The sequence below is a fragment of the Neovison vison genome, chromosome 11 (assembly GCF_020171115.1).
Source record: "Neovison vison isolate M4711 chromosome 11, ASM_NN_V1, whole genome shotgun sequence".
NCBI lineage: Eukaryota > Metazoa > Chordata > Mammalia > Carnivora > Mustelidae > Neogale > Neogale vison.
The window spans coordinates 9,352,991-9,379,663 of record NC_058101.1 but is presented as its reverse complement, the minus strand read 5'-3'; the positions used below and the strand labels follow the sequence as shown (position 1 = coordinate 9,379,663).

Here is a 26,673-nt window from a genome sequence, read left to right as displayed (position 1 = left end):
ATATAAGTAAACAACAACAAAAACAAAAAAACTGAGTAAGAAAATAGTATTTTATTTTAAATCCTGGTACCTAAGATGACCCCATCTATGACTAATCTCTATTAGTAGAACAAATTTTTATAATTCTTCTGGGAAGGTGTCTCAAAATGCGAGTGGAATCTTGATAATGCTAACAATGGCCATCAGGTCAAACTTCAGGATCTTCAGGAAGATATCGGACTGCAAGGAAAGCCTTATGGAAACCCTAAGGGGGAAACTACTCATAAAGGATATCTACTTTCCTTTTCTCTAGATAAGGCAGGTTGTGACTACCCACCTATCCCAGGAGAGGGAAAAACAAGATAGGAGAGGAGGTTAAGTACAAAACAGCTTCCTTCGAAGTAGGCTATGTAACTATTAGAATCTGCAACGGGGCACCTGCCTCTCACAACCAAACTTATGATTTCTTAGAATATCGTATGTTTATTTTAAGGGTATTCAGGAACAGACATATTCAATACAAGACAAATATCCACTACAGATCACTATCTATGACTGAGTTCATATTCTAAGGATACAATCTTAGAATAATAAATTTCAAAAGCCCGTAAGGGAATAAAGGGAAACTTATTGCTTAAAATGGGTGAGAAACCTATTCCCTCTTAAAAAGTCTCAATAAAATTTTAAGAATGCCATACGAAAAGTTTATGTAAGGAAAAGATTATCTAAACCTTTCTCTCTCTCACACACACACGAAAAATTCTTTTAAAGCCCTTTGAAATATTTCACAAGAGCACATGAATTAGAGGAAAAGAACTGTAAAGGTTATCTTCTCTCATACTAATCGAATTCCCATTTTAAAAAGTACGCTATTAAATACAAAGATCCACCAGAAATTCAAAATACTTGTACTTCATTAAGGTACAGTGCGATAAAACACAGAAGGAGAAAATATAAGAGACAAAGTTTTGCCTTATAGTTATTATCCGGTCTCCTGTCTTGTCTTTCTGCTTATCAATATCTATGTGTGCACCAGTGAACTCCCGGATAGCATTAATATTACAGCCTCCTCTTCCAATTACTCTGGATATCACAGTTGACGGAACAGATACTTTCTTTGACCTGTTTAAAAGTTGCAAAGATAAATTAAGATTATCATTAGTATCAGCAGTTATGATTAAAATATGAGGAAAGAGGCTTACTAAAATACATTTCTGTAAATACAGAATAAATTATTGCTGAGTCAGCCTCTATCTATTCTTACTTTAGGTGATAAAAGGCAACTAACAGTGACAGCAGAGAGAGACAGAGACAGAGTGAAAGAGAGAGCACACAAGCGTTTAACCACAGCTTTTCATCTCATTACCAAAAACGGTTTTTTCTTACCTTCATCTTTCATTAAGAACTATAAAGCACATACTGTGTAGACATGCACTGTGTTAATGCAAATACTAATAGCAAACAAGATAAACATAGGTTCCTGTCCATATATATTGACTATGCAGACAGCAAGGGGGAAAGCCACAACAGCATGCCACAGGTGCTCTAACAGGGTGTCGTAAAGACACACTGGTTGGGCACCTAATCGAGCCTGAGGAAACAAGAAAGGCTTCTTGTGGGTATTTCTGGGTGTTTGACTCACATTCTTTTTATTGTCTAATATGTAACTGAAAGAATGATATTAAAAATGCATTGTTTCCTTTCATTCTTTTAGAGGCATTAAAATGATTATCCACCAACACTGGAAGCTTGCTAAAGGATGTTTAATGGTGTGAGGAAAGAGAGGAGCCTGCTCAAATTTCAAAAAGACAAAACCTGTCTTAACATTTGCAAAACTGCTTTACAGTTCTAAACATTCACACTTTAGAAAAGGTACATATACATTTCTGACCAGCCTAAAAAAAGGATGCTTCTAAAAGAAATACAGTGTAATTCTCAATAAAGAGAAGGAGCCAATTATGCTTTATTGAACAAGTACATTATTTATTTAGAATGGTAGATTAAATATTAAAATGTTACATTTTTTAAAAGGATAGCTATGACCCCTGCCCTTTTATATACATAACTAAGTTACTTGGTAATTCCTTTTTTCTCTAAAGGGCAAAATAATCAGTCAGAGATCATTACTTTCAAATTAATTAAGAATTTCTTAGTATACCACAGTATAAAATACACGCACAAAAACTGAATTACCTTACTTTTAGATAGATAGTACTCTAATGTTGCGATTGATTTTAGTTAGTTCAACAGAAGGTATATACATGAATGAGTGTGTGTGTGTGTGCATGTGAATGAATGTAAGATAGAGACACAGAGACCGATGAAGACAGACATGGTGGTAGCGGGAGGCCTTGGTCAATAATATGAAAAAAACAAAAACAAAAACAAAAACAAAAAACCAAACAGTGCATTTTGGGATTAAGAGCTTAGAATAAGTTTGGCTCATTATAGCTCTTATTTCAAATATTCAAAAGCTTAAGTATTTGTTGGAATTTCTGGGAAGTTCTTTAAAATAGGTCATTAAAGATTTACAACAGATCCTCTGTGGTATCTTACTACCTTTTAGTTTGAGATACTGTTTTACTTTTTGAGACATAATTCAAAAAATCCCAAGCAAAACATAACCAAATATTTCAGTTCTAAAATCCTTTAAATAAAGGCATCATGTTGCTTAAAGACAAGAGCAGTTTAAAACCAATACTTACTCATTCTTCAAATATTTACAAGCATGTAGAAGATACCACATGCTGGGCTCTGAGATTACAAAACTGAGTAAGACACAATCTATCACCTTTAAGAATTTAAGTTAGTTCTCTACCAAACAGCAATACCTGGGAGTCCAGCAAATACCACAATCATCCTTGAAATTTTTTCGTGAAGTCTCTGTACTTTTTATGTAAAATCTCCTAATTTTAGAAGTACTAGTGCCTACTTTTTTTTTTTTTTTTTTAAATCTAAAATATGGTGTACGCTCTCGCTGTTACCAGATTCAGTTCATATTTTGGAATAGCTGAATGAATCTAACAGTAACAATACCTCACGTAAAAATAATGAGAAAAACAAAGAAACAATCACTTACCTTCTTTTTTTTTTTTTTTTTTTTTAATCACTTACCTTCTTACAACTTCCTTCCATCCTTCCTCTCTCTTTTGTCCACGCTTAGGACTTGCTACTGTTAACTTCCCATTTGGAGAGGAAAGGGGGGATGGACCAGATTTTGTACAAGTAGACAGAGAATTACTGGTTACTTCATTGACAGTCTCTGACAATCTTTAACAGAGGGAGGAAAATAATTAAATATAGAACAAATATAGAATTTTAAATGATAGAGGCAATCTATTACATAATTTTGTTTTATTTATTTTTAGAATAAATACGGTAAACAAGTGAGGAACTTATTTCTCACTTTCCAATATTTAGCATAACATGAAGAGTCAATTAGAGGTCAAAATTAGCAGAGCTGAATTATAATGACCGCTAAGAAACCATAATCAATACTTGTCATGGGCTAAAATTTAACAACCAAAATAAAGAAGTTACACAGTAAAAATAATTTTCTCTTTCATTAACAAAAACTTCAATAATAGCCTATTCTTCAGTTAAAATGAAATTGTGACTTCTTTAGCACAAAGACAAACCCTTGTTTTGCCAATTGTTAATTTGCTATTTTTACTAAAAAAATCAGCAACAAAGAATTTCATGATGATACTATAAATAATAAAAATGAAGATCAGAACTAACTTTATTGAAGCCTTGCCAGAAACAGATTTTCTCTCTTCCTTCGGAAATGTAACCAGAACTGATGGCTGCTTCTTGCTGGTCATGGTGGTGGTCACCACAGCAGGTGAATGATTGTCACTCTTTCGGCTGCTGTTGCTGTTACTGCTTTCATCACTGCAGCTGGAAATCCTCATGTTATCACTGTCCCCACTCTCACTGGTACTGCTGCTCTTGGACTCTCCGTTTACCTTCTCTGGCTGACTATATGAGATTGGTAGTGGATCATCAAATATAATCTGAACATTTTCTGGAGTAATTTTATTTTTCCTGTTTTTCCTCTTTGAACTGGTTGTAGTTATGGTGTTATTTCTTTTACCGTGGGAACCTGCCAAGGTTGTCCATGTTGCAGATATACCTATGGTAGTAGTGGTTGTGGCACTTGGAGGCTCTGTCAAGACTTCAGGCTCATCTGTAAAAGAAGCCAATACCAGCAATACCAAATTAGCAGAGTCTAAACATTTTTAGAGTACATTTAGCTTTAAATACTTGAAGAACAATAAAGACAGGAGTTACTCTGTGACTATTAGAGGAAAAGTCATCAATCATTCCAGCATTCACCAGTAATTAGATGGATATGACACCCATTATCCTCTCTGTGCTCAAGTCCTAAAAAAATGCATAGTAAGCCATTATAAAAAATATTTTCGGAACAATCTGGGAAGTATGAATATGTACATTACATATTACATATTATTATGTTATTAAATTTTATGTGTGTAATAATAATGTTACTGTGGTCATATAAAATAACGTTCTTTTTCTGGGAAATACATATTTAAGTATTTAGTGGTAATTCTGCATAGGGTGTCCAACTTACATGTAATCTGTTCAAAAAGAGAGGAAAAAAGATAAACTATATTAATGTGCCAATGTTTTAAGAATCTAGGGGACAGGTGGTCATTCCACTATTCCATAAACTTTTCTATAGTTTGGACATTTTTCAAAATAAAAGGCTGGAGGAGAGGGAAATTACACTCACACACACTGCATATATATTTGGTGGTTTAATGGAAATGGTTTCTCCTCACAATATCTTCATATCAAATAATCCTTTAGTTAGAACCTAGTTGAAATAATTCCCTCATTTTAAGAAAAAAAAAATCTAAATATGGTTAGGACAACAAATGATACTATGGAATTACTCTTAATTTTTTAGGTATTATAAAAGGTATTGTGATTATGTAAGTTCACGTCATTCCTAGAATATGTATTAAAGTTTTATAGGTACAATGTCAGGATGTGTGCAATTTACTTTCTGACAGCTTAGAAAATAATATGCATATATATTTAGAGAGAAAAAAATAAAGCAAATATGGTAAAATGTTTGTTTTAAAAATCTAGGTGGAGGGTATTGAGGTATTCGTTTTCTCATTCTTCCATCTTGTCCTGTAGCTTTGAAATTCTTCAAAATAAAAAGCTAGAGAGAAATCAATAAGTGAAAATAGTATGTAAGTACTTCAAGGGCTTAATGATTTAGAAATCTACTTTTACCTTAAGTTATTGATAGTTAAGGAAATATAATTTTGATTACAATGTATTACATGAATCAAATTAGATGGTAATCCAGAGAAAATACCTTCAACTTTATGTTTTTCTTTTTCTTGAGCAGCTTGGAGTTCAAAGTTCTCTTTATTTTTGGCTTCAATTTCTTCTAGTTTTCTTCTTTGTTCTTCCTTTTTCTTTCGTCTCTTCTCCTTTCTCTTTTCTCTTTTGGCAGCCAAAGCCAGCCTCCGGCTTTCTTCTCTTAACTGTGAAAGGATCAATAAAACAGAACTGCCTTGTAAAAAAAAGTTTTCACATAACGTCATTTTATCATAATGGAACTAGAATATCATAAAATTTGAAGTCATCTAGTTCAATTTATTGTTTGATCAAGATCATAGTCAAGCCACAGTAAAGAGAAAATATTTTTAAATGTCAAGATCAAATTAATGATAAAAAACAATTTAATTTTTCAAATGGGTGAATGATACATAATTTCTTAATCACTGAAGAAATGCACATATGGTAATCTGCTCCCAAATTACTCTGGTTAGAAGAAAAGAATACAAACTGCGGACCAGTGATCCCATTTATTGGGAAAGTAACCCTTTTATGTAGCTCTATTTGTAGAAACAGAAAAATGGTGAGGACGATACAAATCAAAGCTACTGACTACAGTGGGACTGGAAGAAGGATAGCAGAAAGATGATGACTTTCAATTTTATTTAATATAACTGTTCATTGTTTCTTATTTGTGAAAATGGTTACTCTCATTGTCAAAAAAAATTAAGAACAAGTTTAAAAGTATAACATCTCTTAATAAGTGATGTTAACTATTAAATTCTCCTTTTTGATTCATAAAGGGAGAAAATCATCTTCAAATGGTTTCATTTCCGTGTTCTCTAAGACATTTTCAAACTATGCACTATGTACTCCCTGCCCATAATCCCATATTCTGTGTATTATGTGTGTGTCTTTGTATATTTTAAATATAAGTATCAAAACAATGACAGTTTATGGAAAATATCACAATATCCTAACTAATAAAACCAGAGCTCAAATATGGGCTCCAAAGGCAAATCAGACTTCATTTCATTTTTTAAGTTTTTAAAGTCTTTTGCTTTTGCTAGACATTTCTGCCTTTTCAAATTATCCGTGTTAGATAGCCTGAAAGGTTTTGTCCACCTTGAAAGTTTTTACATCCTCGGGCAGTGCACCATAATTACATTCTCTTGCATGAAAGAAAAATCTTTTGTCCCTGAAAAGAGGAAAAATCAAAGAGAATCTGCAGAACACTGATACTTTCTCAGGCAGAGGGATTTCAGGAAGAATACAAATGGGATGTTAAAGATCAAAAAACTGTCTGCATGGCAACCCTGGAAAGTTTTGCTAGTCTTCCAGAAGTACATAAACGCCAGTCTGAAGACCAGTAAAAGAGCAGTTTTTCACCTTACAGAAGAACTGAGAAGAAAACACTGATGACTTCACTCTATTACACAGGAAAAGGAATAATATCTGACTGAAGCCATTTGAGAGAAGGAAGTAAGCATATGTGACTCTGCTCATTGAAGCCTTGCTTAAATGGAGCTAGCTGCCTGCCCTCAGGAATCGTGCTTTCTCCCTCTCAATTCCAGTGAGGTTGTCCTATCTGAACCTGACTTTGACAGAATGAGTAGGTTAAGTGGAGGGGGAAAGAAGGAGTAGAAGGGGGGGTGAAAGATATGCCAAGAAAAATGTTTTCAAAGCAATTGGGGCCAAATAAAACATTTTATCTATATCCTGTCTGTATGGATAGAAAAGCCTTGAAAAAGGTATACTGGCTATCAAAATAACCATTGAAGTTTAAGACTTATGGTTAAGCCAGGATGGATTTTTGGATTTGCTGGATTTTTTTGTCTGGTGGTAGGAGGTCATTTTCACTGGTATCAAGAGGAAAAATAACTATTTTAAGAATAGCAAAATTTAAATCAGAAAGCAGACCCATTTGGTCTAGCTGTGGGTGGGGGTGATGGGCTAAGGTAGGTTCTAGTTTATAGGTGCAGTTGGGTCTTAGGTATGCAGGTGCCTCAGGCCTTAGAGAGTTAAGAGTGGAGGACTGTCTTTGACAATAGTAAATCTGGGTTATCAGACTCATGGTATAGGAGTTCTGCCCTAAGGGCAAGGTATTTTCTCCCTAAATCTTAAAGTTCTATGGCTAGTATCTGGGTAATACCATAGATGTACTAACCCTTTCAACTCACTAAATAGTGGAGCACAAATTCAGAGGTCCCAGGAAAACTATTTCTTTCCAAAGGACATTATTTCAGACCATAGCTGTAAAAGAAGGAATCTATATGAAGGGATCTAGAAACTTAAGCAGAATTGGAAACATAGATACACATTTATTAAGAGGTATCATAAGTTTGCAGGTATATGAAACCAACAATTAGATGAGATCATCAAAGGGAAAAAGTTATAGATGAATGTGTATTTTTGTGTGTGTATTATTTATATAGGAGGGGGATATCCAATACTTAAAAAGAAGAGCAAATGAGACTTTAGGAAGACAAATCAGATAAGAGGAAGAAGAGTTTTATGAAGGAAAGTGATCAACACTGGTTAAGTATCACAAGTATGATTAAGAACTGAAAAGAGGTAGCAAAATTCGGCAGTTAAGATGCCACTGGTGATCCCTGCTATAGTTAGTTCGCTAGAGCAGGAGGGGAGTAGGCAATTGATCCTGGGCTGAGAATTAAAAATTAAATGTAGAGTCAAAAAGCATAGATTATTCTCTTATAGTATCTGGAAAAGGCAAACAAAATACTGAATTTGAGGTAAAGTTTCATTATAATAGTTACCTTGATTATGTAGGCAGAGGATAGGAGTTAGTGCAGCTGCAGACACTAAAGATAAAAGAATATGGGAGAGGTGGTAACAACAGATACAAGATCCCAAAAAGAACAGATGAAAGCAGAATAAACCATGAAGTCTGGAGGTACAGAAAACAAGTTTAGAAATTCAGTCCACATCCTATATTTTCTCACAAATGACCTCATTTCACTTACAGGGGAACTGCTACATTGAGACTATATGGGGAAGGGGAGAGCTTTGAAGAACAAAGTCAAAGTTGTAGAATAACCTCAGGGTGAAAAGGAAAAGGCCCTAACTCAAGCGGTGATTTCTAACTGAGGTTTCAGGAAGCAATGTGATTTTGAGAATCAAACTTTTTAAGATGAGAACTTAAGAATCTGGGGAGAGGCAGTCCAGACTAAAAAAATGCCATCGCATATTTACTTAAATGAAAGTAAACGAGGTATGTGAGCAGTAGAAAACAAACAAGAGCGAGTGATAAGCCTAGAGAAGTAGTAAACTGGGAGGACCTGAATGTTTGGATTTTCCGGCTCAGACAATGAAGAGAGACGGACAGTTTCTGGGGAGGGGGTAAGGTAATCCCACCTGTGTATAAGAAAACTATGGGAACTGTGGAAAAGCTACACTGGAGTGGAGAAGGATTAAAATGAAGTCAAAAGGTGAAAGAGAAAAATACCTGTTTGTAAGAAGCCCACTGCAATCCTTCAGGTGACAAATGGTAACTGAGAGGAGAGGATGGAACAGAGGCTCAACTGCCAAAGCTCAAATGAAGGTGATAATGATGATGACAGTAATATGGTTTAGTACGTGGAGCGTCTATACCAGGCACTGGGTTAACTTACTGCATGAATTCATTTGCTAGATAAGGATAAGTGAGCTGCTGAAAGTTACAGCAAGACTTCATTACTGACTCATGAGTAGTGATACCAATAACAGAAAAAGAGGTTAGGGAGGATCAGGGGAAGGGAAGGGTAGGATCCAGCAAAAATTTATTGTTTATTTGCTATGTATTAAACATGGTTCTAATCTTTGAACTAATCAGTAAACTAGACAAAAGATCCCTACCCTCATGAAGCTTATAAAACTTAACATTTAGTTGGGGGCGGGGCACACAGATGACAAACATAATAAGTACATTACATAGTCTTCAAAATATAAGATACTAAAGAAGGGGAAGACAAGACAAGTGCATATATGGGGAGAGATAAGGGATTTTGATTTTAAAGTTTTTTTTTTTTTTTTTTGAGAGAGAGTAAGTGAGGAGGTGGAGGGGCAGGGGCAGAAGAAGAGGGAGACAGAATCTTAACCAGGCTCATCGCACACAGGGTTTGATCTAATGATGTGGAGATCATGATCTGAGCTGCAATCAAGAGTTGGATGCTTACCTGACAGCCACCCAGGAACGCCAAGGGGTTCTGATTTCAAATAGGGTGGTCAGTGTAAGCCTCACGAAGGTAAGGCTTACATGAACATCTAATAGATTTGAAGGATTTCAGGCAACAGGACAGCAAGTGCATAAGCTATATAAGCAGTTACAAGTCAGAGTTGTGGTTCTGGGGTAGGCAAAGATCAGGAGTTGACTTTTGGACACAAGTATGAGATCTCTAACTGGTATCCAAATGGACAGGTTGAGTAGCTAGTTGGATACGAGACTGAAGTTTAGGGAAGAGGTCTGTGCTAAAGAGATGTATTTGGGAACAGCTGGTATATATTTAAATTTAAGAAGCAGGATGAGATGACCAGTGCAAGAAGATGTTCATATAAAGAGCTAAGGGGCTTGCCAACTAAGGGAAAGAAAAGGAAGAAGTAGCAAAGGAGACACAGAAGGACCTTTCAGGGAGATAGGAGAAAAACCAACCTAAGAGTGTCAAGTGAAAAGAGTACATTAGGTGTTAGTGGCTTAGTGAGATAAGAATGAAATGGCTACATGAAAGTCACAGACGACCATAAAAGCAGTTTTGTTGAGGTTGTGAGAGTTAAGAGCCTGACAGAAGTAGATTCGAAAAGGGTGAAGAATTCTAGGTGCCTGGTGGCACAGTTGGTTGCGTGTCCAGCTCTTGGTTTCATCTGGGATCTTGAACTCAGAGTCATGTTATTGAGCCCTGTGCTGGGCTCCACACTCAGCATGGAATCTGCCTGGGATTCTCTCTGCCTCACTTTGCCCTCCCCCCTTATGCTCTCTCTCTCTCAAATAAATCAATCTTAAAAAAAATAAATAAAATAGGATGAAGAATTGGGAATAGCCAAAATAAGACGACTTTGCTGTTACTGTTTAGCTGCAAAGAGGAGCAAAGGAATGGGCTTATAGCTGAAAATTGGGGAAAGGGAGTTAGAGGAATCAAGGGGATTTTTAAGTTTGGAAACTAATCTCTTAAGCTGATAAGAATGACCCAAGAGAAGAGAAAAAATGATATAGGACCAAGAAAAAATTGCCACAATGTTTTTGAGTAAGATTGACCAGATCTAGTTCACTAGATGGACTGGTTATAAAAAGTTTACTTAGTAAATGGGAGGAAGAATATGGATAGAAATTCCTGGGTAGGGAGACCAGGGGGTGGGGAGAGTCTGACAGTTACAAAGTCTTACTTCCGAAGCTTCAGTTTTCTCACTGAGGTAGAATGCAAGGTAGTTAACTGAGGGTGAAGGAGAGGATATATTGGAAGTCAGAGGATAAAAGAAAGTAACAGTGGTCTAAACGAGTGGGAGAGTGAAATAAATTAGGGAAATACAGTATAAATAGGCAGCATTAAAGAATTTATTGTTACCCATTTAAAGTAAAATTCATCATTAGGGTTGAATTTTTTTTCTGTACATTTAGTTACTAGGGTACATATGGGTAAGAATAAGAAGAAAAGAGTAAGGAACAGTGTAGGGGGTAGGATAAATGAATCCTACAATATACTGATAGGCAACATTGTCCGAATTGTTGGAGGGAGAATTCAAGAGGCAGTAAAGCTGAAAAGATGATCAGAGAATGAAATGTATAAAATTAAGATTGTGGAATAGGCATATTAGAAGCTTCAGGTGATGGCAAAAAAAAGCCAACTGAAAATGTCTGATAGAAATATTTTTAAAATACACTCTATACACGCCCTAAAAAGTAATTCAAGTTTACAAGGAAAAAAGTAGGGGAAGAAATAGTAGGTAATAAAGTCAAGGGGTGAAACAAATATATCAAAAATGCAGACCAATTAATATTCACTAAGGATACTAACAGTTAGGTGTTAATGCCCTAAGAGAACAAGCAATTAACTGACCAGATAAAATGCTCCAAAGCAAGGGCTCTTCCATATAATAAATGCTCAGTAAATAAATGTTTGCTGAACAAGGATAAGGGAATCTGATAAATATAATGGGTAGTATTTTCAACAGCAGTTTTTACAAACCTATTGACCCAAATTTTCAAATTAGAAAGGCTGACCAAATAATCACTTTTATATAAGCAATAAATTACCTATACAGAACATTCAACTTAGACCAGACAAGACCATTAAATTAATGGGTTTTTAATTTTAGTTAAATATTACAATGGTGACACAGTTTTTTCTTTAGTTATCTTTGCATATTTCACAGTTTAAACTGAACACATTGTAATAAAGAAAAAAAAATTAAGTTGACTGAGAACAGATATCTTCATAAAGATGTCTCCTATAAATTGCTTCCTGACTGTATAATCTATAGGTATGCAATAAATTCTTAGGTGCATTTAATGTAATGTACAAATATCAAGGCATGAAAAAATTAAAAGTTTTATTTAAAAACAGATATCTATGTTTCAGCTATAGAAAGGATGCAGATTTATAAAAATGCAAAAAAGAAATAGTATCATGAAACAACTTAGAGTCAGGAGAGTTCTAAGATGTAAAAATAGGAGAGTAATGATAAAACAGGGTATTATAGTACTTTAAGAAGAAAGAATGAGAGGTAGTTTATGTTTAGTTAAGAGTGGGAACCCAGGGGCACCTGGGTGGCTCAGTGGGTTAAGCCTCTGCCTTTAGCTCAGGTCATGATCTCAGAGTCCTGGGATCGAGCCTCACATTGGGCTCTCTGCTCAGCGGGAAGCCTGCTTCCCCGCCCTTCCTACTTGCGATTTCTCTCTCTCTCACTCTGTTAAATAAATAAAATCTTAAAAAAAAAAAAAAAAAAAAAACAAGAGTGGGAACCTGGGAATTCGGAATGAAAAAAAAAAAAAAAAAACAACAGTAATAAAAAACTGGGTTCAAACCCTCTTCTAGTTTAAGCAAGTTACTTAACTTTCCACAAATATAAGTTTCTCCATCTGAAAGAGGAAGGTAGTAATGTTTTTTAGTGAGAAAACTAAAATAATACATATTTTGTCATATCACTTGGCACTACTATATTGCTTGGTATTTAGTAGGCTTTAAATAATTAGATAAGACAATATAAAAATAGGTAAAGCAATAGTTATAATGGTTATAAATATCAATCTCTCAATGTGCTTATTTTTTAAAAAATTTCAAAATGACGAAAAAAGCTAATTTGTTTGATCAGAATTTAAACCAGATTTTTTAAAAAGATTTTATTTATTTATTTGACAGACAGAGATCACAAGTAGGCAGAGAGGCAGGCAGAGAGAGAGGAGGAAGCAGGCTCCCTGCTGAGCAGAGAGCCCTATGTGGGACTTCATCCCAGGACACTGGGATCATGACCTGAGCTGAAGGCAGAGGCTTTAACCCACTGAGCCACCCAGGCGCCCCTAAACCAGATTATTTTAAATGAAGAACCTCCAATATTAAATATATTTTCTAAAAAATAAGTGTAGCTTCACACTTGAATTAGAGTAAAATCTTGAAAGTAATTCATTTTTTTGTTTATGTAAGTTGAAATTCATAGTTTAACGTAAGTCAGCAAATACAGTAAAAAAGGGAAATTACTCAAGTCAAAAAAGGTTAAAATTATCACTATATAGCCTTTATAAGCTTAATAGTACTTTTAAGTTTGATAGCAGTTAAAAACTTTTTACAGCATTTTTAACCTTCTTATAAAAGATCAAACATGGTAGAATTTGTATTCCAACTCCTTTCCCTGCTGTGATGACTATTTGTGTTACATTCTAGAATACAGACTCATTGATAGGAAGGGGGAGAAAGAGAGCTACAAGACTGCAAAACCAAATGTTGTCTGTAGTATTTTACTCCCTGTGGAAATAGATAGGAATGATGCTCTGCCTGAAAGAGAAAAGTATAAAACAAATCATCCATTTAAAAAATGTACTCATTAAACATTCCACAAAGTGGTTGCAGTTCCCTGATTGGTTATGTGATGGTAATACATTTGGTACATCTGATAAATCAGTTGGCAATAAATTACAAAGTCTAGGATCAATGAAAGATCAATTTAGATGGGTATTAAGAGATCATCTGTTGATGTAAGACTAAACTTGATTATTGAGGTTAGGTTTTCTGACTTGCAGATCAATGCAACTCCTGTAATAAAATTTTGTTAATTTGATTACAAAGAAAGTTACCTTAATGATTTTTAAAGTAGTCATAATTCCCTCTAACTGAGCCAAACTTGGAGAAAAAAACATGTGCATTGGTTAAAGCAAGAACAAAATGAAATGAAACCAAAACACAACAGATTACCAATTAGGTGGAAGGCAAAAGAGGAAAAGTAAGAACTTTTCATATGTAAAGGTTACCATTACCTTTTCCAAGTCTAACTCCTCTAATAAAATGCTGGCATTTTTGTTTGCTTCAGCAGCCTGTCTATCTTTGGCTTGTACTATTGATTCCATACAAAGATGACACTTCTTCAGCATCTCCTAAAATAAAAAATTAAGATGTTTGCAGCCTCAAAAAACAATTCACATTTAGAGATATTCCTGAAAATACAATAGTTAAGGTACTTGAATGAACATAAGCAATAAAAATTAGTGGTAGGGCAAAAAGTGTACAAATAAAATAATATAAATGGTGCACATTCTTTAAAGTTTATTTCTTTATAATCTCTACACCCAACATGGGGCTCAAACTCAAGACCCTGGGATCAAAAGTCTCATGTTCTACTGACTGAGGCAGCCAGGAACCCTGTTATGTGTTTTTTAAAATACACAAGCAGGAGCCTTTACTGTCCTTCAAAATAATATCCATTTGACTGGTACTTTGGAAACTAAAATTATTTACTCCTAACATTTCAATGGACAAATCATATGGCAAACAGAGTTGCAGTAAATTATGCCAGCTGGCTAATGGGCTAAAGGAAAAGGTCAATGTCAACAAAGAAAATAGGTTTAAAAAAATGTTAAAGAACTTCACTGGCAGACACTGTTCTCAAAGCTTTAAGCTTGGTTGTTACAACTTCATGTGCAAGCACGCTTAAAGAAATTACAGACATGGGTACTTACGTACTTTTCTCAGTGATTTCATTCTTAGAACACACTACTTAACAGGAAAGGGCTATTTCCCTATTGAGAGTAACACTTTATTTTTAATCTCCCCACCCCTCCAAAACAAAAAACAAAAAAAACAAAACAGGAATGTTAATTATCACAGAGGAATGCAGAGGCAGGCAAGACAGTGAATTAGCTATGTAAATAAAATCCATGAAAATATAGTGCTCACTATTATGTAGTAAAAAGACATTTTGGGATTCATTGACCTTTTTCATTTTCAGAGGCCTGTCTTAGGATTTTCCATTTTCAGAGGCGTGTCTTAGGATTTTATTCAAACCTAAGTATAAACCCCAAGTCAAAACATCACCAGGGGAATATCCCAATTAGACGTCTAATAGGATTTATTTAACCTTCTCTGCTTTTCCTGCAAAACTTCTGGCTAATTCATTCTTAAGCTGACAATTACTCCAATACTGAAGACATTAAAATTTTCTTGCCCATGACTATGCTCAGTTTTGTTCAGGTATTAAAAAAAAACAAAAAATAAAAAACTACTGGGCTTGTTCCTCTCAGAAGAGACTATCAATTTGGATAAACATATATATAAATTATAATAATGATGAATAATAACAATATTTGCTTTAGTCTGTTTAGTGTTTACATAAAAATTTAATTAGTTCAAGTACTATTAAAAAATAAAATTTTATTAGAGAAAGTTTTAGTGCTTCTTCAGGTAAGAAAATAATCTGAAGTATCTTTGAAATAGAGAAGTTCATTCTCAAATACTAGATAAATGAAAACTGCTATAAGCCACACATTATTGCTCAGACTAAGGCTTTTTTTCTTAGTGGGAGACACACACATAGGTATGTATATGTGTGTGTATGTATAACCAAATGGGATTCCTAGCTCATAGAGTGGAATGAGTTTAATCAGTGTATTACCTTATCAGTGATGGTTGCTATGTATCTCATACATTCAGAATCTGACGGAAACTGATTGACTTCTTTGACTAAGTAGCGCACCACCTTCACATGACCCTAAAAAATAGATACCAATGTCAGATTGAAAACAGATTCTATGAGGATTCAGTATATCTACAGTCTGTCTTATCTAAGATTACTTTGGTATCAGTGCCACAAAATAAAGTCTTAATTAGATATTATTTGCATTGTAAATGAAAAAGAGACAGACTCTGGTTCTGTTAAGTTAAATCTATACTGTTCATCTTCATCCCACCCTCCCAAGTACAGAATAACCTGACCTAAAATTCTAAACAACAATGAATAAAAAAAAAAAAATTAGTATGAAGAATAAAGTTTTTTTTTTCTGAAAGAAAAAAGACAAAAACAAAACCTCGTTTGTTTCTAGCTACCTCGTAAGTGAGCATCCTAATTCTAAGCATTAAAAGAGTAGAAATAACAACTTTGTTCTTTCAGATAAAAACTGAATGTATAGCACTGTACTAGAAGTGTAAAAGGAATAAAATACACTTTCCTAAAGCATGAGCTATGATTATAAGATTCACTGTAACACAGTTCACTAAGCTCAAAATCATTAGACCAGCGCTCAAGAAACTCTAACTTTATCCAGTCTACACCATTACTCTCTGAACACAACACCCACAAATTAGCCAGTCCAGTTAAACAGACCATGTTTAGTATATTTCTCTATCTCTTCCTTTCTATCTTTTTCAAATATTCCTATCTTTTAATGAATAGTTCAATGCCATTCGCATCATTCCTTGATATCTCCCCAACACTTCCATAGTATTTAAATTATATGGGACACTCATACAGTTATCTGACTTTGTGTGTGGATCTTACCTCCCCAATTAAATTCTACATTTAAAAAGTACAACTGCTGCTCTCTGTACAGCCATTACAGCTGCACATGTTAAGGTACTAAAAAAAATGGAATAATACAAACACGGTTCTTAAGGAACTGAGTCTATCTGGAAAGATAAGATATATGCATGTTAGAGAATAATTACAAGGTAATTTTAGTCAAATGAATGACAAAAATAACAGACGGCAGAACTTCTACAACTTTTGGTAGATTAAGTATCTTACTGTGAACTCAAATAGGATTGGAAGAGTTTCTGTAGAAGGGGAGATTTAAACTATACCCAAAGAATGAATAACTCTGAAAATGAGGAAAGACATGAGATTTCTGAGATGAGAACAAAGGTGATGTGAGAGACAGCAACAATGAAAAGACCAAGCATGGAGAAGACTCTCCATATCAGGGACTCATAATGGGAGATGAACTTGAAGAGCACTAGATTTATGGTGGCTCTGAATAACAAACTAAGACTGGATTTCAAAGGATGCCAAAAAAGGAAAAGGCTCTAGAAGAGGATACTAACATATTGGAGAAGTTAGGAAGATTTACTTGATAACGATATATGTTAGCTTGCTTGGAGAAGAAGTAGATAGTCAATGATAAAGTGTAAGTTTGACTGGTGGGGAAAAAAACACACAGAATCAGTGTCTAGGTAGTCTAGAATACCTAGGGAAGAGGTGGTATAAAGTACAGGAGCCAGAGAGAATTAAAAGACAAAAAGGAGAAAGATGATTTTTTGCAATTTTATGTGAGAAGTTTTCAATACAACAAATCATTTGCAATCTATCAAGGGATTTTACCCTCCTGTCTCAAAATGATAAAACTCAAAATTATCAACTCTAAAATAGTAACCCAGTTTTCCCAGTAACAAATTTAAACTGTATTTAAGAGACCAATGAAAACATTAAATGAAATTATACACAGCTCTGTGCAATGCATTACAGGAAGAGAAAAAAAGTTTCACAAAATTTATTTCTATTTCTGAATGCAGTTCATTCGATATTCAGTCATTTCAAAATACTGGTAGCTGGGTTTTCATTATTTAATTCCCTAGTAATTAAAGCAAGTGATTATAAATAAAATCAATTTAAGTTGATTTTTCCCTGCCGCACTATTACAAGAAAAAATCCATCCATAAGTAATTAGTTACTCTTAACTGGATTTACATTTTGTGAAAGATTAAGTTTGCAACTAGATTTTGAAAATACTACTTAGAACAACTTTTTACAAGTTTACTTAGCTTTATTTATCAATATCAACATTAAAGGTTTTTCTGGGATACCTATATCTACCTTTCAAGTGTTGCCATCAATACAGAAACACATCAGTTTTTATTTGCATAGCATTTTACCGTGTTCGACACTACTGTTAAATCCTAAAATAAGAGTCTTCAGTGACCACTAAACTATATACCTTCTAGCCTAAGGGAAAAACATTCAAGTGAATGAGGATGAAAGACTTCTACCTTCCTAAATGCCGCCATAAGAGGAGTTATCTTGCGGTTGTCTGCTGCATCCACGTCTGCACCTGCTTGCACCAATAACTGAACCACATCAAGATGTCCACCATTTGCTGCTAGCCACAATGGAGTGTTCCCCTTCTTGTTACGTACATCAATGTGAGCTCCCCTAAATGAATGACACAGATGTCGTTGTTTAAAATGAAACGGAATGACCGAGATAATAAAAATCAACTATAAACTCAGGAAAAATATTCTATGAAAGTGAAAAATTATTTATATTATTGAGGGACTAAAATACATGTTTCTCTCAAAATTATGAAGAATTTCTAATCATCAAATTTAAGTCATCAAGTTTAAAAAATAAAACAAATAATTGCTTTTTTAATCTTAAAATTCCAAGTTTCATAATTCCAAGTTTCAATCCTGAAAAAATGTTAATTTTACTTAGTAAAAAATAAAAGTACTTCCTGTTAATGGCATAATCAATACATTAAATAAACAGTATGCCAGAGACACAAACAGTATTCTACAAGGCACTTGTATCTATTTCAGGTTACTTGTATGCATGTATTTGTATTACGCTTTGGAAAAGAATGAATCTAAAAATAACATTCAGGTTTAGCACATGGTGGGCAACATGGTAAGTAAGACTCAAGGTGAATAACAGGTGACAGAGCCACTACTAAATACTATTGCTTAGGACACCATGCAAATATCTTTAAGACTGTTAAAGCAGGAAATCCAATTAAGCAGTCAAGTATCTCTGGAAGACTGGCAGGCAACTTCTGAGTGACTGAAAGCAGAAATTCTTCTGGATTGTCTGATACCATGAATAGTTCTACAACTGTCACTTAAAAGCCCTCACTGTTATTTAACCAAACAAGACAAACGAAAAACTTTCGAGGAAATCAACAATAAACTTTAGATCGCTGCTAGATTTTTAAGATTTCAAGTGATACTCTTTTTCGAAAACTCAATCTGTATGGGAGATGTGAACACGGGGGACAATAGCTGGATGTTCAAATAGCTTATTATAGTGCTTTAAGAGTATATACACACCCAAGACAGGAAGAAAAGAAGTATTTTTAGGTTATACTGAAATAAATCAGACAATGAAACGTAACTCTGGATAGGTAGAAAATAAAAGAAGTAGGTTTAAAAATAAAATAAAGCATGCACTTGTAGTTCACGGAAGAAGTACTCACATTTACTTTTTTAATAGTACAATATAACCAGACAGAATAGTAATCACGGGTACACACAGTCACGTATGAAGAGTATGGTAACATCATACCTGCCAATGAGAAGCTCACAGAATTTATAATGCCCTTTATCTGCTGCTATGGTTAAAGCTGTATCTCTCGAAGAGGGCACTGGAGGGGCATTAACATCAGCACCTTTATCCAAAAGAACTCGGCCCACCTCTGCATATCCACCAGAGGCAGCTTCCATTAGCGGTGTGAGGCCAGTCTAGGTTTAGTGAAAACAACAATACCACCACCACGTAAGAGACTGAAAATAGCTAAAATGTTTAAAGAACAATCTGAGGAGCAACATGATATAGTTGTTGCAAAAATTCACAACTAAATTTCAGCACTGACATCACCAGCCTGAGTTACAGTGTGATCTACTGAACGATATCCTACATAATGCCAATTTCTTGTGGAAAAAAAAACTGTGTAAGATGCAAGCATTTGGCATAACTGGTGCTAATAAATGCTTCCTCTTTTCTCTTTCACAATACTATGTATTTTCTAGCTAATAACCCTAGTGTCATTATTACCTATAAAAATTTATTACTGAGGTATTTTCAAGAGTGCTTGAGTACATAGAATGATTTCTGATTAAATACATATAAGACAAGTTACCAGAAAATACTAAAATTATAATTAGCATAATGCTACTGTACACCTTAAATATTGAAGCAATAAATCCATGTATAATCTCGGACTTTTTCTTACCTTAGCTCTGTGTTCCACATTTGCTTTTCTATCAAGCAGAAGACTAACCACTTCAGTTCTTCCTTGGAAGCAGGCTAAAGTAAGGGCAGTGTTCCGATTGGTTTCTATTTGAGCATTTATGTCAGAGCCCATGTCTAACAGGAGCTTAACAGCAGCTGTGTGCCCATTCATAGCTGCTAACATCAGAGGAGAAATGCCCAATTTGCTACCAGTTCTGGGGGTGGAGGTATGGGGAGAACAAAGGTAAAGAATATAAATTTCTATAGAATTCTATTTCAGGATTTATTTAAGATTCTTTGTTTTGCAGGATTATTTAAAGTAATTTTTCTCAGCCCTTGTATGTCTGTGAGATATGACCAGGACTCCATTAGAAATTTTTTACCACCTTAGAACTAGAATACTTTCCGTATCTCATTCAACATAATGACTTGGACTGAAAAGTGATTATTAAATATTAAGTTATTATTATGATAGATTTTCCATCCTAAAGCATATACTTTCTTAATAAAAACTCCTAAGAAAACTGTGCTTACTTTTAGTACCATTATAAATACAGTAAGTGATGTTTTTTCAAGTTTATATCAATAGTTTTAAGTATTTAAATAAAATTAAAAATCTCCCAACAGTTTGGATTCTAAATTTGTAATGAAGGCATTTCCTAAATATTGCATTAAAAATATAAGTGTTCTACAAATAGCTTATCATAACATTCTTAAGGGGCTTATAGAGAGAGAATAAAACTTGCCTAGAATTAATCTCAGCTCCTGCATTTAGTAATATTTTGATAATGTTCACATAGCCACCAGAAGCAGCCAGGCTTAGAGGTGTGTAATCAGAAACATTCCTGTGCTCTTTGTTTGCCCCTCGAGCTAACAATAGCTCCACCACCTGAAAAGAAAAGAGGAAAAGCTGTGTTTTCTTCTTATGGTGAAACAATTTGCAAGGTGTCCATTTCTGATTTCTTTATTTTTCTGATATATCGTAGAAGAAAAAAACAGCAAAGTCCTTTTTTAATCCTTTGCACAAAATTAGACTCAAATGATAGCAAGAATTCTTAGAAGCAACAGTAAGCTAGCTTCTCAATTAAAATCCATTTTTAAATTGTTAAAATGACACGGTGTGTTCATGCAAGGTCTGGATCTCAGTGTGTTGTGCAATGCTATTTTAAAAATTACTATTTCTGTTACTCTATCACAGAGCAGTAAAATAAGATTTTTTTCATTTATATATGTAAGTGTCTTTATGATATATTTTTAAGATTTTATTCTTTAATTTTTAGAAATCTCTACACCCAACGTGGGCCTCAAACTTACAACCCTGAGATCAACAGTCTCATGCTCTACTGACTGAGCCAGCCAGGTGCCCCTCTTTAAAGTATTTTTTTTTGAAATTTTTAACCAATAACTAAATGTTTAAAAACTTGGAATAAAGTTAATGCTTATTTTTTCCCTAAGATTTTATTATGAAAATTTTTAAACATACAGAAAAGTTTAATAAATTTACACACACTTACTACCTAGATTCTACCATTAATATTCTACTACACTTACTTTATCATATCTATTTGTTCATTTTTTGATACATTTCATTTCAAAGTAAATTGTAGACACAGCTGCAATTTCCTTAAATACATCAATATATGTATCATTATTAGAATATTACTTGTTTTCAAATTTTGGGGGAAAAATTTCTAATTACAGCAAATGCTCAAAACTTCAGCGTACATTTACTGAATACTGACAAATGCATAAAGCTGATGTTATTTAAATCCCTATTATTTACGCATGCCTCTTTCTCAGTCAATCCCACCTATAGCCTATTTTTATATCTATCTTAGATCTTCAAATAGATGAAATCACAGTGTTTGAGAGCCATTTCTGTATATTGCATAGCATACAAATCATACAATATACATCATACAAATATACTAGAGTTTATCTCTTCTCCTACTGGTGAATAGATAAAGCAGTCTCTAGTTTTTGGCAATTTTTAGAATAAAGTCGCTATTCTTTCAGTAATGTATTTTCACTGCTCATGGGCTCTACCCAGTAGTACAATTTCTGGGTATATGTTTAGTTTGTTTTTTTTTTTTTTTAAAGATTTTATTTATTTATTTGACAGAGAGAAAGCACAAGTAGGCAGAGAGGCAGGCAGAGAGAGAGAGGGAAGCAGGCTCCCCGCTGAGCAGAGAGCCCGATGCGGGACTCGATCCCAGGACCCTGAGATCATGACCTGAGCCGAAGGCAGCGGCTTCGAGCCACCCAGGCACCCTATGTTTAGTTTTATAAGAAATTACCAGACCTTTTCTGAAAGTCATTGTACCATTTACACCCCCACAAATAATAAGCGAGTCCTGACTGCTCCACATCCTTGGCAAGATTAAGCACTGCCAGTCTTTAGCATTTCAGCCACTGTAGTTGGGCTATGTGGTGGTAACCCACTGGGATCTTAATCTGCATTTCTGATAGCTAAAAACTGGTTACCATTTATTGAAGTACTTATTGGCATCTTTCATCCATTATGCCATTTAATGCACAAAACAACTCTTTGACACACGTACACTAGTATTTTCACCTTCATTTTGCAAATGAGGCAGAGAAAAGTTAGATTACCCAAGATCATAGCTCTTACCTTGCTCTTAATACTAGTAAAATATCCTAAAATACTAACTGGAAAATAACAAATAATGTTAATGAACAGTACTTTGTCTTAACATATAAGCTGAAACTTTACTCATTTGAATAAAGCTATGTATGACCAATTTTAGATTATGACTTCTATCCATCACTTTTTTTGCTTTTAGAGCCAGTAACAGTAGGTGGCTTATGTGACAAGGTTATGAAAACCAAGACCAAAAAATGGCATTATACTGTTTATTTTACAGAGAGTCCCTTAAACAAGAAAGTAAAAAACCCTAATCAAATTTCTAAAGTTATTAATTCCATTATGCAAAGATAACTGACCTTAGCTATCTCTCAAAGGGAATGGTCTATTTCCAGAATAGAATAATACTATTCTATAGTATAGACTATACACTATAGTATATAAACACTCAATATAAATTAGTTTGTGATTTTATAGTAAAATGAGTTTCCACTGTTTAATAACTTCAAAATACTTAACTGTTCCAATGACACCAAATCAAAGCAACAGAATGTTATAGGCAAAATTATTACCCTACAAGACTTCTATATCTGTTACAACCTCATTTGTTACATTGTAGTAAGAATATATAAAGATTACAGTATGCTAGAGGCTTTAAAATTGCTTTGAAAGGAAAGGAACCAACTGATTTCTTTTTAACATTGAAAAATTTCTTCCATATAAAGCAAGAATTATTTCAAGCTATATAATGATTGAAAATTTCAGTTAAATCAAAATTTTACTTTTATTATATTCGAAAACCAAAACCTTTTGGTTTTATATTCTAAAACCTTAAGCCTTTACATTTCCAACTAAGTTTTTCAATTTAATGTTATTATTAATTTTAAAAAGTTCTGCCATAAATTCAATTTGAGATTAATGGAGATCTCCACACTTTCTGATGTGGCAGAGATTACCAAATTAAGCAGCTTTTTTTACTGTCTTACTTCCTATCATTTGGGTTAAAATTCTTTTAATATACCAATCACCTCTACTGTGAAATACAGGGGGGAAAACGATACAAATGTATTCACATTATCAACCAGAAGGAAGAGCATAGCAGAGACAGGTTCTTTGTTGTCTTCTATGCTGAACATCTGTAGAAACAAGTGCATCTAACTGTCCACACATATAATTATCTACTCCAAATATAAAGGAGCAAAAATCATATATTTAAAAACTACAAATTGGCCAAATAAAAAATTTTATGGGAAAGAAAGAAAAAGTAAAACAAAAAACAACTGTATTATCACTAGGCTCCAATTCTTTTTAATCCACAAGATAAAGGATCACTAACTTCTATCTTTCTATTCATGTACCATTTTATTGGATTTTCCATTCTTCCTGTGCAAGAATTATTCTATCTTTTAAAGAACTTTTATCTTCTAGTTTACTAAAAACTCTAGAGGGTTTAGCGGATTCAAGTTCAATATAACCTGATATTGGTGGGGGGCAGTTTAAGGTGCACAAACAGGGAGGTAATAATCTACCACTTCACTGGCCAGAATAATTTTAGACATAATATTTCAGGAGGGATACAGACATAATGGGTAGAACAGCCAGGTGAGAGATTTAGAAAAGGTATCTTCAAGCTAATAATCAAAAGAACAGGACACGCTTCAAATGGAGAACAGGTAACTAGAAGATAGAGACTCAAATATCTATAGATACAAGAGGATATAAACCTCTTCCCATTAATTCAAAGAACAGAATTAAGAATAGTGGGGAAACTTAGGGAAGGCATAACTCAAGCTTGATAAACAGGAAAACTTTGTAACAGGATGGTGGAATAAAAAAAAAGTAAAACATTTTTAAGCTGAGTAAGAAAATAACCTGTATGATCTAGGATACTTCTTAAATCTAAGATTCAACAATATCCTAAATTGAGAAGTTGCCAGTCCACAGAGACAGCACAACTGGCTAATCAAAATCCTTACAACTAGATTTAAAAAATGGATTTAAAAAAATCAGGTTGCCCAGCTGATCATTAAATGCCAGCAGAAGACATACATGGGTATAGGCTATAAATTCTTGGGCCTACACCTGATCACACCAGTGGTTCTACCCTACTTAAAAAATGAAAAGGTCATATAATCTCATCTGAGAATCTTTCTTTCAGAGTTGAGGAGTGGGAAAAATGAAAAGAACAACTAAAAATTGAATGCTCTTGATTCCCTACTAATTTTATACACCGAGAGCAATAGAGGCTGAGCTTAAGTACCTTTCATGACGGGTACTCTGGGATAGGAAAAGACAAGTGAATATAGTCCCTGCTTATCAGGAGTTTACTGATTTGATTTGAAATGGCTTAATCACTCCCTTAGCCTAAATGCAACACACAGGAATTCCCATGGTAGGTACTACTTTTAGATAACCATAGTAATAGATGTGACTTTTCAGATACAACGGCTTATACTAACACAATGTTTGAAATTATGACCTATTAGCAAAAGGACAGTTACTGTGATAAATCTAGATGTCAATCCATTATTCCCATCAAATCATACAAGTTAAAATATGTATTTGCTAAACAGATGGGACAGATATTACACTGGGGAAAATGTTACCTCCTGTCTCCCCCCAGAACAAGCCAAAGATAACGGTGTGTCCTTGGTTCTTTCTGACTGGGCTTCAATGTCTGCACCATTGTCCAGCAATATTTCCACAACACCAACATGACCAGCTGTGGCAGCCAAGATAAGTGGAGTAAAACCTGGAAAAAAATGATCTTCTCACTACATGTTAAGCAAAAAACAAAAACAAAAACAAAACAAAAAAAAACCACAAAAGACCGCACTGTTTTCCATTATATCTACCACAACAGGGGTAGAAGTAGTATTTCTTCACAGAACACAAATATTCCAGAAAAAACATTAACAAAAGTAAGCCCTACCTTTCTTGTCTCGGTGCTCAATACTAGCTCCTCTCTCTAGCAGTGTTTGTACCAGTTCCTCATGACCACCAGCACAGGCCAGTGTTAGCGCTGTATCATGATTACTTTCAGTCTATAAAAAATTAATTTTTTGATTAATTTTAAAATTACATCAATTATATAATATATACTTAAACTAAATATAAACACATATGTCCCATTCTACTGTATCAAACATTTGGGTATTAAGTTATTTTTTTCATTAGTGGCTAACCTGTGATTTTGTAAAGGCTACAAAATAATATTTGAACTTTATGGGCAATTCTTAAACATGAAGGGAAAAAAGTATGATTTTCAACCATATGCTATTTACAAATACATGATAAAAAGAAATAGTGTTAGATTCACTTTTGCTTCTAGCATTAATGGAGTAGCACAGAAAAGATCTGTCTTCCTAACTCAAACAACCAAAAAGGAAAGGACGAACTACCTGAAATGATGGTGTTTAGACAGGCAGTGTGCGGCAGTGATCACCGAGGGAAGAAATGATTAACTCAACTTAATGCCTGGAGAGTTTCCAGGCTGCTGTGCAGAGAGGGTACCCAAATACAGCCTGGCAATCTCCCTGAGTTGAGAAGACAGAGTCTGGAGCGGTCAGATGGCTAGAATTCAGGCGGCAGACTACTGGATAGGAAAGCAGGACAGAGTACTCTATAGATAATCTGCAGAGGGTCTTTGGCTGAGTCTTTCAGCTGAGTTGTGATTAGCGTATGTGCATGAGGAAAACTGAGAGGCCAAGGAAAGACCGCCAGCAGGCATAACAACACCCAGAGCTTACAGAGGGCCAGCAATAGTTTGGTTCCCACCAGCCAGAGTAGAAAGCCCTCAAAACACACAGAATATCAAGTAAAATCCTCAGCAGTGGAGCCAAATTAGCTGTTCTAAGCCCACCTAAGAAAGCTGAAAAGGAAGCCCTGATACAGAAAAAGGGCTTCCAAGTAATTTAATTGCAGTTGAAAACAAAGCCCCCAAATACTTAAAGGAACAACAAAGAAAAATACATAGTATACAGAGTATTTTGAAAGACAAAGACTATCACAATTGAAACATAATGCTTTATCTATGATTTACTTCTGACTTCTGCTAATGATACTCTATTATAGTTTAAAATGCTTGTTTCATAAACTAAGTCCTCATACTTTTAGTACTCTAAACCTGTACTATCGAAGAAAGGTAACTACTAGCAGTATGTAGCTATTATTCTACAAATATAGCTAATGTGACTGAAAAACTGAATTTTAAATTTTGTTTTAATGAATTTAAAGTTAAAAAGTGAGACTCATTTGGTTAGTAGAGAATTTTTCAGTATGGAGCACTCTGAGTAAATAAATCTACTTTCTTAATTGTACATCTAGTCAAATCTAAATGAAATCCAAGTTGAGAT

At 34.3% G+C, this 26,673-nt stretch overlaps 1 protein-coding gene across 5 annotated transcripts in view; it reads right to left on the bottom strand.

Annotated features, from left to right (window-relative positions):
* Nucleotides 1–26,673, bottom strand: part of ANKRD17 (ankyrin repeat domain 17) — a 163,610-nt gene that overhangs the window by 18,381 nt on the left and 118,556 nt on the right. For all 5 annotated transcript variants that reach the window (XM_044226144.1, XM_044226145.1, XM_044226148.1 and 2 more), the window contains 12 exons: nucleotides 25,251–25,362; nucleotides 24,925–25,070; nucleotides 20,460–20,602; nucleotides 19,715–19,928; nucleotides 19,048–19,223; nucleotides 17,757–17,919; nucleotides 15,391–15,486; nucleotides 13,760–13,876; nucleotides 5,336–5,507; nucleotides 3,721–4,168; nucleotides 3,094–3,249; nucleotides 952–1,101 (listed from right to left, as the gene is read on the bottom strand). In XM_044226144.1, coding sequence (XP_044082079.1) covers nucleotides 952–1,101; nucleotides 3,094–3,249; nucleotides 3,721–4,168; nucleotides 5,336–5,507; nucleotides 13,760–13,876; nucleotides 15,391–15,486; nucleotides 17,757–17,919; nucleotides 19,048–19,223; nucleotides 19,715–19,928; nucleotides 20,460–20,602; nucleotides 24,925–25,070; nucleotides 25,251–25,362 — 2,093 coding nt within the window. The remainder of the gene's footprint in view (nucleotides 1–951; nucleotides 1,102–3,093; nucleotides 3,250–3,720; nucleotides 4,169–5,335; nucleotides 5,508–13,759; nucleotides 13,877–15,390; nucleotides 15,487–17,756; nucleotides 17,920–19,047; nucleotides 19,224–19,714; nucleotides 19,929–20,459; nucleotides 20,603–24,924; nucleotides 25,071–25,250; nucleotides 25,363–26,673) is intronic.